Source organism: Ammodytes marinus (genome assembly GCF_949987685.1).
Source record: "Ammodytes marinus genome assembly, chromosome: 10".
Lineage (NCBI taxonomy): Eukaryota > Metazoa > Chordata > Actinopteri > Uranoscopiformes > Ammodytidae > Ammodytes > Ammodytes marinus.
In genome coordinates, this window is record NC_137214.1 from 10,340,308 (window position 1) to 10,353,079 (window position 12,772).

General features: G+C 45.2%; 1 protein-coding gene across 1 annotated transcript in view; it reads right to left on the minus strand.

The window, feature by feature from the left end:
* The window catches only part of apbb2a (amyloid beta (A4) precursor protein-binding, family B, member 2a), a gene marked incomplete at its 3' end in the record, with an annotated part of 37,488 nt that extends 24,931 nt beyond the window's left edge, over positions 1-12,557 (minus strand). The window contains exons 1-8 of the mRNA XM_080035334.1: positions 12,432-12,557; positions 7,135-8,421; positions 5,969-6,177; positions 5,397-5,576; positions 4,738-4,823; positions 4,544-4,604; positions 2,393-2,539; positions 1,586-1,713 (exon numbers count right to left, since the gene is read on the minus strand). Coding sequence (XP_079891460.1) covers positions 1,586-1,713; positions 2,393-2,539; positions 4,544-4,604; positions 4,738-4,823; positions 5,397-5,576; positions 5,969-6,177; positions 7,135-8,389 — 2,066 coding nt within the window. The 5' untranslated portion in view covers positions 8,390-8,421; positions 12,432-12,557. The remainder of the gene's footprint in view (positions 1-1,585; positions 1,714-2,392; positions 2,540-4,543; positions 4,605-4,737; positions 4,824-5,396; positions 5,577-5,968; positions 6,178-7,134; positions 8,422-12,431) is intronic.
* Positions 12,558-12,772: the final 215 nt, after the last annotated feature.

Genomic DNA, 12,772 nt, shown 5'->3' on the forward strand with positions numbered 1-12,772 from the left:
GGCGGAGCTGTAAGAGAAAGTGAGATGGAGGGAGGGAGAAAAAGAGGGAAAGAAGGAGAGTTAGCCTGGGCCCGATCATCCTCCCACTACACGCTTTATCCATTACCGCTGAGAGAGACAGCTACCGAAAAGTTTCTCAATCCTTTGAGACGGGAGATGGTAGAGGGCCTCTTTTCATTATTTTTAACTATCACACACACACACACACACACACACACACACACACACACACACACACACACACACACACACACACACACACACACACACACACACACACACTGAGCTAATGTCGTGGTGCTGTTTTGAGGGAAGGGAAGGGAAGGAGAAAAAAGGAAAAAGGACTGGAACGAGAGAAGAGGAGAGAGTGGGTTGAGACTAGGGAAGCACTTCAATGTGGAGCCAGCTATTCTGGAGAACGCTTGTTGACTAAATGAAAATGGGCATGTAGCTAGCAACGGTGTGCCCCCTTTGTTTACAACCCTTTGTTTTCCATACCCATTTACAGAGCCTCAGGTGTGTATTAACACTGGATATTTTTTTGCACAGGAGCTGATCGTGAGGAGATATTCACTGATTTTGACAATAAATGCTTTTGACAACAAGCGCAACACTGTGTCAACCACATGCTGAATTCACCTTTAAAAGACAGAGATAAAATGATAAAAAAACTAGATAGGTAGAAGAGGAAGAGGGAAAAGGAGAATGAAAATAAAGGTAACAAGACCACTGTGTGTGTAGGGGAGTGAAGTGAGATCAAGCCTTTTACACGGATGCTATTTTAAACTCTGATCATTTAACAGCTGATTACACACGTCTGGACCAGACTGCAAACCTCCACCGCTCTTCTCAACTGCACGGCCATCCTGTCACACGTCTCCAAAGTTAAAGTCCCAAAATCTCTAAGCTATAAGTGGTTTAACATTGAGTGTAGATAAAGATTTTCACAAGGCCTCTATAGCCTACTAGATGGTGTGCATGTGTTAATCTAAAATGGGCTTTATGCACACACGCAACTGTGCCTACACGTCTCATGCATATTCAAATCTATGCATGTATGTATATTACAACAGCACTAATGTTTCCAGATGTGTGCAGGCTTTGTGTTAGTGTTTGAAGTGGTCGGTCGGGGTTAATGGAAACCCTGAGGGGCCCATATCAATGAGGGCTTAGCTTGTCCCCCCCATTAGCCGCGGTGCTAACCTCAGCACACTGTCAGCTCAATAGTGAAAGGTTAAGACCGTGGGACGCTGCCAAATGACTGAAGGCCCCACAGGTCCTTCGTGTGGTACGTAAACTTGGAGCAATGAGCATAATTACCAGGTTTGGAATGCGGTTTGTGCAAATATGCTTCGAATAGTAATTAGGCCGTTACGGTTCCGTGATCATTAGTTAAAACTCCTGAATCAGCTTCCAATAGAGATAATGTTCCACACACGTGCATGTTAACAGTGTTTTATGTTCTGGTTAACAGGTGGTCGATTCATGTGTTTGTGTGTGTTCTTCTATGTGTGTATCTCCATAGTTCTAGTTCAAGAAGAAACATGTCACTGTGATCAAATAGCAAAAAAAAAAAAAACCCTACCTGTCGTGGTCCCGGCCGACGCCCCAGACACGGATGCTACTGATTGGCTGAGAGTGGAGCAGGCTGTGATCATCCGGGTCAACCAGGGTCAACATGCGGTCCTCAAGCACTAACAGCATCCCTTTACCCTGGAAGAACACAAACAACATTATGGTAAGGATATGGAATGCACTATAGCTTGTGCTCACAACCTAGACTAGAGAGTCAGGGTTGCAAAATGATATTAAAAAAACAGAAGCGTTCTATAACAGAAACAATTTCACCCTTTTTCTCTAATCTTTGTATTTTAATGACATAATACATTTTTTTTAACTCTTCAGGTCTCAGCAAAACAAAGGCAAACTTTTTTCCTATATTCTCATGTTTTTTAAAGGTCACGTATTATGCTCATTTTCAGGTTCAAAATTGTAATTTTGTGGCTTCTCCCCTTATTGCCTCATAAGGGGAGATACATCTGACTGTGGTTGTTGAACACAGGTTTTCAGAAAGCTGGAGGTGGGGAAAAAGAGAGAGATGTTTTTCTAATTCAAGTTGGGTTACACAAAGGAACAATATTAATGTGGAAAAAAATATGAAAAAGGGCATTTTGCAATATAGGTGACCTTTAAATCATTAGTTACTGTCCATTTATACTTGAGGAGGTTTAGACAGAGGAACACACATAGCTGTTTAGTGGAACCTTTTGCAACCCACAGCCATGCAAACATGTGACACGCTGCTCACACACCACAAAGTTGGTAGCATCTCCATCATAGCATCATGCACTGCTGTATAGAACCAACTGGCCTTGTCTGCTAACACACTCACCTCTCCCCAGACCCCGGCAGAGTCTTGTATGTCCCTCCGGCAGTAGGACAGCTGTCTGATACAGTGGTGGACGGCCACACTGCTCCTCCCCTCACACAGGTCCTGTTCTGCCATCTCCACCCAGCCCAGAGATCGCACTGGAAATGACTGGAATGAACACAACAACACACATACTTGGATAAATACATTTTCAATTTGACATCGGGACCTGTTTTAGTTGCACTCTGTCACATTGGGCTCACCATAATAATGTGTGAGATTTATAGCATCTTACAGTACCTTGAACACATTGCTAGCTTGCTTCTACCTCTATTAAATTGAAATGTAAACCCTTTAGATCATCGTTAGCGTGATTAAAATGATTGTGTTGAATTTAACCGGAGTAGAAAAACCCACACACACTAACACACAGGCACAGTAACTCAATCAACTCAGTTTGATTCTGCTGACCGAGGTAGTACAGTATGCAGATACAGCTTCTGTAGCATCACACATCAGAGCAAAAGCCAAAGCTTGATTGGGGAAGACAACACATGAAATATGAAAGATGCCTTGTGAGTGTGTGTGAGTTGTTTGTGTGTGTGTGTGTGTGTGTGGGTGTGTGTGTGTGTGTGTATGTGTGTGTGTGTGTGTGTGTGTGTGTGTGTGTGTGTGTGTGTGTGTGTGTGTGTGTGTGCGCTGTAACAGTGGCAGGCAACCATGCACTTCTGCACACACAAATGCGCGCACGCACACACACACACACACACACACACGGGCACACACACACACACACACACACACACACACACACACACACACACACAAATGCACACACACTGCGACACACCATGACTCTCCCTCTGCCACTGACCATATTATCCTCTCTTGGTTTCCTCCTCATTAAAGTTTCACAAATCCTGAGATCATATCTGAACTCCCACTCTCGTCCCCGGTTAGTCTGGGTTCCTTTGAGATATCAGAATGTCTTAAGTTTTTATTTCACTTGAATTTTAATGAATACAGTTTGTTCTTTTTGTCAACCGAAAAAAATATCCTGCCTCAACAAGAATAATTACATATACTTTTGATTTTGGAATTTAATATGCCTTTAATTTATGCCTTACAAAAGTGAGCATATAACTTTATAATCTTGAATTAATTCCAGTCCTTTGCAATACTGTTGAAATGTATATAGAACCAAAAAGGTCCAGAAATATGGGAATTAATTTTTAATTTTTTCAAATCTAAGCTTAGCGATACTTTCCCCCTGTACTCATCAGGTCATTCTTCTGTCTGCCCGTTCTTTCACTGTGATCATCCTACGCATCTATAGTTGTGCGATTCTTTCAGTCTGGCTGTATAACACATTCACCACGGTGCAGTTCACAGAGTAACCACCGAGTGGCACTGCAGCAGACAAAGAGAGGTGGCGAGGGTAGGTTGCAAGGGAGCAGGTGCATTACATCATTGCAAAACCATGCCTGGTGGCAAACACATGATTTGCTAAAATTTTGTTCAATAACATTATTCAATGATATGGGATTGAGAGAGTCATGATGCCTACTAGAGGAGGTGAGAAATGCTCTGGATAGACACCCAGAACCCTAGAATACCAAATGGACTAAATTATGACTTCAAATGTTTTATGAGTTAGGTCTGTTTGGAATTGTGTCTCCATATTGCCAACGTATGGACTTTATGGCATAAGAAATGTGTACTGTACTTAATTTTAAATTGAAGTTAATTGTGTTTGAATCAACTGTGATTATTCCCTGGGTCTCCAGAGCAATGGCATGGGACAATTTGATTGGTTGTTGAATAATTAGGCCCCAACTCCCAGCTGTAGTGACTCTACCCTTGTATGTATATATCACTCAATTAAAACTGTCTATTTGCTCTGAATAAGGTTTTGTGCCAAAAAACACATAAGCATTTATTTATTGTGATGATGTGATCCCAGTGAAATAACTGAAATGACACTATTTTGTCCTCCTTAACTTGGGAAATTGAGACATGCTACCTTCTCATTACATTTTGTTCCATTCACAGGGTCAGACTGAAATTATAACAGAGGTATAAGTGCTCACCAAAGGCAGGAGATAAAATGTTTTGGTCACAAGGTTATTTCATACACAAATGTAAAGAATGACTATGTTGTCAGGATATTACCATTGCCTCTGCATCTGAAAAGGTATTGTTGAGGTCCACTGTCTCCAGCTGGGCAGGGGGGCTGCAGAGAAACAGAATAAAATAAAATAATAGCTACACAAAACTGGTGTTTTTTTGTCTACTCTACATATATCTGTACAGTAGTGTGTGTGTGTGTGTGTGTGTGTGTGTGTGTGTGTGTGTGTGTGCGTTACTTGAGTTTAAGTGAAGCATAGCGGAGGGTGGCCCCTTCAAACGCCTTCAGACTGGGATCTGGATAGACTGGGTAGTCCTTCAGATCCTGCAGCACAACAGGAATACGGACAGATATTCAGAAAGACAGACTTCAATCAGTAAAAGCTGGTAAAAAAATGACAGAGATGAAAAACTGAATGATACTCATTTTAACTTAATATGAGAGATAGTAATCTTTGCTGTAGCAGGCCTGGACAAAGATTACTGTTCGCTCATTTCAATTTAATAAAGCTAGCAGGGAAAGCAGAGATATGTCGATAACACCTCAGACACATCAGGATTTAAGGGTGGGGGGGGGATAATGCAGTCAGGTGTTACACAGATGAACCAAAGCTAATTAACTTGTGATTTAGACACAAAGGCTAGACCAGGAATGGAAGATTGTGTAGCCGTTGATGATGATAGCAAAAAAATCTACATTGTATCTAAGGAATATGTCACCCAAAAAGCAACTGTTGGGATGGAACAATCAACAAAGGGATCAAAAGCACACTTATTATTCCCAATATTCCCATTCAGCCTAAAATGAATCAAAAATCACATAAATGTAATTGGTCTTTAACAGGGAGAGTCAATTTCATCAAGTGTACACCCAAACAAACATGACAGTGTGTCTCACGTTGGCTGTGCAGGTGGCGGGGTTGAGGCTTGGTCCAGAGGAGGTGACATCATCGTTGAGAGGTGTGGAGGAGGTGGAGAGGGAGGGGGAGGGGGAGGGGCAGGGGGAGGGGGAGGGGGAGGAGCCAGAGGGGGAGGGAACCGGCTCCACCGAGCTGTCAGATGATAGACTGCTGGGGCGCTGTGGTGGTGGTGGGGGGTGGGGGGAGGGGATACACACAGACACACACAGAGAAAGAGAGAGAGAGGGAGAAAGAGAGTGACCAAGGTAGAGAGTCAGAGAGACATGCAGCATGAGAGACAGACAGGGGACGATGGGTGCATCACTTTCATACCAACAGCAACATTTGCTAGTCATATAGCGTTAACCTTTGCAACCACAATGGAGGTTCCTCCCTGACCCCCTAACTCACCTCTAATTTCCCAAATCATGGCTTCAGTATTTTACCTTTCATCCAAAACTGGCTTCATGATAATTATTCATACTGAAACACCTCAACTTCAACGTTTTAAAATAAAATCAATAATAATGCGTTGCCATTTTAATTGCTGTAGGTCTATGGGTCCCCTCACCTCGTTTGGCGGCTTAGGGGACTCCTGTTCTTCCTTTTGTGGGTCAAGCTCAGAGTCTGCGTCAGCGTTGGGAGGGCTGTGTTGGTCGCCCGAGGCAACAGGTCGGTGGTACTGTGTGGTGCCAGTGGGGATGTGCCAGAAATAAACCTCAGATGAGTCTGAGATCTCCCTCCAGCCTGGGGGCAGGTCCCCTTCAGCCCAGACATCTGCTGATGGATGACAGCCACACACATAAACACAGATTGCACATGAGTGTATCACACAAGCTAATACATATGCATGCTAGCACACAGGCCCACACGTATTTGATCATATACAAAAGGCCCAACACACACATACACGCACGCACGCACGCACGCACGCACGCACGCACGCACGCACACACACACACACACACACACACACACACACAGGGGAAAGGACAAGATACGTTTCATTGATGGTCAGCCTGTCCACAATTATTTTCTGTTGTCATAGCAACTCCTGGGTTCATCCCCTGCAGTAGGACCCAATGGATAACACTCTCTCCTTGTCCCTGTCTCTAGACTGTTTTTATATTTCTGTCCATACCCTCATTTTACAACTACTGCTTTTTCCATGCATCCTAGGCAGTTATCTCTTAATAAATCCAGCTCTGCTTTTCTTCTTCTTCTGCTTCTTTCCTTTTTCTCAAACCCTGCTATGTGCAGTATACTGTGTCCCTCTGCCCATTCTAATCACTCTCTGCGCCATGAGGTGGCTCCCAGGGGCCTTAAAGGTTCCAGCAGTATTGCTGCTATAGTGACTTGCTTGCGTAAAAAGAAGCGTTTGGTTATTTTCCAGGTCAGACAGTCTGTAAGAGGTAGAAGGCAGGAGAGAGAGACAAGGAGAGTGAATGAAAGGATGGTCGTACTAGAGACATGATTAAAGGTAAAGTCCGCGATTGTGGATAAAGCTTGTTGCGAACAGTGAATATCTCCTCATAATCCGCAAACTGTCCGTACCGTGGGTTCGCTGGAAAAAACCCCGGGTAATAACACACAGCCGAGGCTCTGTTAACGGGCAAGTTGCTAGGTATTGTGGACCCAATTTTGACAACAAGCTTTCTCCAGAATCGCTGGTTCCACCTTTAATGGCTGACGCAAAATAAAGACCAAAATTAAAAGACAAACACAAACATGTTGAACCTGTTTCCCGTGGAGTCTGAGGAGAGGGCGTCTCCTGGGACAGGGTGGTCCAGCTGGAGTCTTCGTCCTCTGATGGAGTGTCAGGGGTCAAATCCATTCTTAAGCCCACTTTAGGGAGCCCTGTCTCTGGTTCAGGCTCTGCCAGGGCAGGGGGTGCCCGGGTCCTGGTAGGGGTGTTCCTCTCTGCGGCCCTGCTCTGTTTGGGGGAGGACGGCGGGTACTGCTGCAGGAACTGGTTCTCGTTGTTGGGGTGCAGCTCCACCTTGATGACCCGGGGCTGGGAGCTCCGAGGGGGCTTAGCAGGACTGCGGGGACTGACCTGAACCTGGGCACAGAGCTCCTCCCTGACCAGCACCGGAGCAGGGTTCTGGTTGTTTGAGAGCCACTCTGGGCTGCTGCTGGAAGAGGAAGAGCTGGAGGAGAGAGGGGCTTCCACCACCACTGGTAGCAGGGGCTGCCTCTGCGCTGGAGTTGGGTCATCTTCCTCTTCCTCTTCCTTCTCCTCCTCCACAACTGGCTCCACATCTTCCTTCTCTTCCGGGCAGGACTGCTTCTCCTCCTTCTGGCTCTCCATCTCCTTGGTGGGGCTGGCCTTGTCCTTCTCCAGGGAAGGCAGCTGCTGGTTCTTCTCCTCCTCCTCCTCCTCCTTGACCTCTTTGTTCCCCCACCGGAGGTCCAGATCCAAGGCCTTCTCGTGATACTCCAAGAAGCTCTTGGTCCTTCTACGGAATGGTGGGAGCTGCGAGTTGTCCTTTCCCAGTTCCTGCCAGTCAGAACCGGTGTTATTGATGAGAGCGCTGTGAATTTTGCCCTCGGTGTTGGCCCTGCTCAGCTGCAGCTGCTGGCTCTCGGCCCGTCTCTGCATATTGGCGCCGTTCTTGGCCAGCTTGGGGTTGGTGGTGTTGAAGGGCGAGGAGGAGGAACAGGAGGAGTAGAGGGCAGAGCTGGAGGAGGACTTGGTGGGTAGGCCCCTCCCTCTGGTGACTGCTTGGTTTTTGGAGGACAGGTTTTCGCTGATCCCCATGGCGCTGCGCATACTGGTCATGGAGTACCTCTGACGGCTCTTGGGCAGGGTGGCAGAACTTCCAGTCTCCATGGACTCCTTGATGACGTCGCGCCCCAGCAGCTGGTTGTGGGAGGAGCGCAGGCTGAGGGAGGTGGGGGGCGTGGCAGAGGGGGCCCCGCGGTTGACCATACCCACATTAGAGGGGGAGGAGCCAGAGCGTGAGAGAGGAGGGGTTTGGACTGACATCATGGCTGACTGGGAACACTATAGTGCTGATAGAGCTGAGGAGAGAAGAGACATGCCAGTCAGTTTATAGTTCATTATCAGATTTCACTTGTTGGCATGTTATGTTAAAGCTAAAGTGTGTTATGTCTGATGCCCCCATGAGGAATTCTGAGTAATTACAACAACACCATCGGCGCATCTACATGACGCAAGTCTTTGGCAATTGCGCATGGATTTTATTCCATATGCTGTACGTACAGTTTTTTTCTTAGCAGTAGAATCGACAGCTGAAACATTTCGTAGCCGCTTCTTGAGCCAGTGTCTGGGAGTGTCACCAGTTTGCAAACATTGCAATACTGAGAAATACGTAGAGAGAGTTTTGTGGAGCTGATAGGCTTGATCAACTTTGTGTCAACTCATCTTGCAATGGCTTGAATGTAACCAACATATGAAAAAGTTAGGCACTGTAGCTTTAACTGAGATTCATTAATGTTGCATGCCACGTCACAACATGTAAATCTGAACTTACATACATTTCTATTCAAACTTATAAATAACAAAGTAAATATGTCAAAGAAAGTAGATTTTTGTTACATTCTAGAGAACTTCAAACTTTGTCTCTACTGAAAAAAATGAAAAAGGGCACAAGAGTTCTAATGATCTTCTGATTTTAACATTGCCTCTCGTGTTATGTTCATGGCCCTAAGATAATGTTCAAGAAGAATAGAACATGTTTGTTTGATTTTTGAAACGATAGAGAAGGGAGTGTTCCTCGCTTCCTGTTTTCCCTGAGTCAGTCAGATTATAAAGCACTCATTCTTCTTGTGGTCGATTCTTTTTACGCCTACTTATCTCCATCTCCGGTGGTTGGTCACTGTGTTAGCATATTTTTTTTAAAGCTTTGTTTCCCTAGCCTCTCTGCTTTTAGCATATGTTGAACTAAACTAACTGTAAAAAGAGAAATATAATATAATGTTTTTGTCATTTCTGGCTCAGGGATTCTCTGGGTGTTTCCTTTGTTTATCTGTGAGTCTCTGACATCATCACAGAGGCGTGACCTCATCAGGTTGAGGATTTTTTTTCTCACTCCTTTGCATATCTTTGATGTTACAACTGAACATAAAAGCCGATAAAAACATGTCGATCTTCATTCTCTCTGGCTGCGGCTCAGCCTTTTATTGATGCACGATGGTGCAGATCATACTCCAGCCTCGAGCCCCTTTTCCACAGAAGGTGTTAAGAGACACTGCATCAAAGTCATGAATCTCTGGATTGCATTTGCATGATATTGGGAGTGAGTCAGAGCGTGGATGTATTCATCCAGGACTGACATTCAAAGCCGAGGCTGAGCAGTAAGCCAGTCTGCGGGGAGGAGAAGTGGCAGCCAGCTCCCCGCTTACTAGCTAGCCGTGTCTCTTTTATCTCGGGGTGGATCAGGCCCTGTGTGATGCTGCATGCAAACAGATGGATGGCAACAAAGACAGTGGCAGTCAGTATCGTTATGATCTGGAGAGGTGGCACATGTACTGGCCTGCAACACTGTCACTTCCTGTTTCTACAACCATTTCATTTGGCTACTACAGCCAATGTGGAAAATCAGGTAAACAACTGAACACAGATTCCAGGTAGAAACACAGGCCCAGGCACGCAAGCATTAACCTATGTATGAACATCCTGTCATTCAAGTACACACACACACACACACACACACACACACACACACACACACACACACACACGCACACACACACACACACACACACACACACACACACAGCTCAAACAATACTATAGTCATCATCAGCAGCGCCTTTTCTCCGAAACGTGGAAAATACAAACACAGCTGATTTTAGAGCACGATAAGATCTTGGGAAAGGACAGAGGCATATTTTTCGGTGAAGCAGAATCCCTAGACTATGCATTTTGTTCATGCGGGGCCGCCATCCGCTCCCCCTTCTCCCCCGGTGGCCCTCTTGTTGTCCCTCTGTCACTGAGCCAGACAACAACCACAACAACCTGTTTAGTGCTGAATGTGCGTTCACCCTCCAGGCCTGTGACACGGACACAAACACACACGTTCAACAGGTACAAACTATACCTGCACTCAACTGGTTCAATCAAGGTCTCCAGTAACACTTATCTCCATTGCAGTTTCAAACCCTTGTAATTCCATTGTTTTTAAGTTAACTACTAGACTATGTTGGCATCGTCTGTGGACTCAAATCAATTTTCTGATAATCTGGTCTTATAAATACCTTTCAAAACAAGATGATGTGTCAAATGCATTGATACCGAGCTAAAAGACTTAAAGGTGGAGTCCACGATTCTGGAGAACGCTTGATGTCAAAATAACTTTTTGCCAAAATCAGTGAATATCTCCTCACAATCCACAGCCTGTATGTGCTGTGTGTGCGCTGAAGAAGAAAAAAAACAATGTTGATAGACAGCTTAGGCTCTGTAAACAGGCATGTTGCTAGCTATGGTGGGGGCCTTTCTTCACACACCCTTTGTTTACATACCAGTTTAAAGAGCGTAGGCTGTGTTATTATCAACAGATTTGTTTTCAGCCCACACGGTATAGAAAGGTAACGGATCGTGGAAAAAGTGATTTTGACAAAAAAGTGTAATCAATTCCATTGTTTACGTTGTCCAATGGACCATATTGTTGTGATTTCCTGAATATCTGGGCTTATAAATAGGCTATAAGACTCAAAAAGCTAGATACAAGCTTTTCACCAGACAACTGTTCCTTGAGCCACTGAAGCTAAAAAAATCCGAGCAAACATGTTGCATGACTCAGAGGACGAACAACACATCCTGACACAACCACCCAAAACTCACAACCTGTAATGGCCTAAGCCCAAACCATTCCGACTACCCATTGTCCCTATTTTTCATTTTTGCTTCAGAATGTCTGTTTGGCAGACATCCGGACATAGATAGCATCTTTTTTTTTTCAATGTTTTTTTCCCCCTCCTGACAATGCAGCTCCATTAGTTAAGCAAAGTGGGACTAAGAGAGTAAGGGAGATGGGAGAGGTGGAGGAGAAAGGATGGCTATTAGAGGGAGAAAGGGAGGAGAGAATGACACAGCACTTTGCAGGACAGTGGGGGCACAGAGGTAGTTAAACAGTTTGTCCTCAATCAATGTGTTGTGCTCTCCAACAGCAGAGGTCATTCATGAGATGCACAGGATGTTAGCAAGCTGCTCAGGGGACAGTAGCAACATTTACACTACTAATAATAAGGCAATTGTGTTGCATTAAACTAACTGCTCCGCTGTACTTATGTGTGTGTGTGCTCCATTGTTGCTTGCAGTAAAAAAATTAAGAAAATAATATAAGTAATGTTCTTTTCTACAGATTCACTTACATTATAAAAAAGGAAAGAACAACTTGTTGACAGACAAAATGAAATGTACCCTGTCTATTTATGGAGCAAGGCGTCAAAACAGGATCCTCTGTCCTCACCATGCTCTAGTTTCCACTGTCTGCTCACCTTGCATACATATTTAGAGACAAGAGTGTTTTTCACCAGAAGGTCACTCTTAAAAGACATATCAAATCCATATATACTTTATATTAAATTGATACGCCTTCATTATCAGATCATTTCTAGTTTGTGGCAGAGATCTTGGCCTGTCCGAATGAATCCATCCTTTATCAACACACACACTCGCTGTAATGGCAGCCCGTGAACGGCACCCAGCACTATGCCCTAGGCCTACTTCAGAAATGAAATGCAACAGATGAAAGAGCACAGAGAAAATGAACTTGGAAAAGTCGATGATGTCATGGGTGGAGTATCCTAGCAGCCCCATCGTTTTCTTGCTGCCACCTTAATAAACTCCCTCACAAATATAAGATAACGGCGTTATAGAACATCTTTAAATCTACCATATCGCCGAGCATGCATGGGAGGAGTTGCCAATATTCCACAAGCAAAAGCTGTCGATGTGTGTGAGACGCTGTAAATCCCATAGCATCTCCCCATCACCACCACCGCCGCACTAAGGGAGGGGAGCGCATCCCATCCAACGAGGGCAGCATCTATTTACATCCACTCACCGCTTCTTCGGTCGGTCTGCCTCCGGGGCTTCTGTGCCTCCACTCCCCACGACGACAGACGAACAGTATAGTCTAATAGTAAACAGGGCCGATGTCGACTGCCGCTTTCTGAAGTGCCAGTTCGCCTGTATAGCTGCAGCCGGCCGCCCGCATTGGAATCACATATCACATCATCTGAACTGAACGTACCCAAACCCGGCTAGAGTGAGTGCTCGTTAGAGGCGGCCCAAGCTGCGCGTCCTCTCTGCGCCAGAGAGATCCTGGAGCGGCTCGGCGCTGTGGAGCTCTCACCCCCAGCTCGACCAATCAGAGGCGAGGACGCAGGGACGCACCGCCGAGAC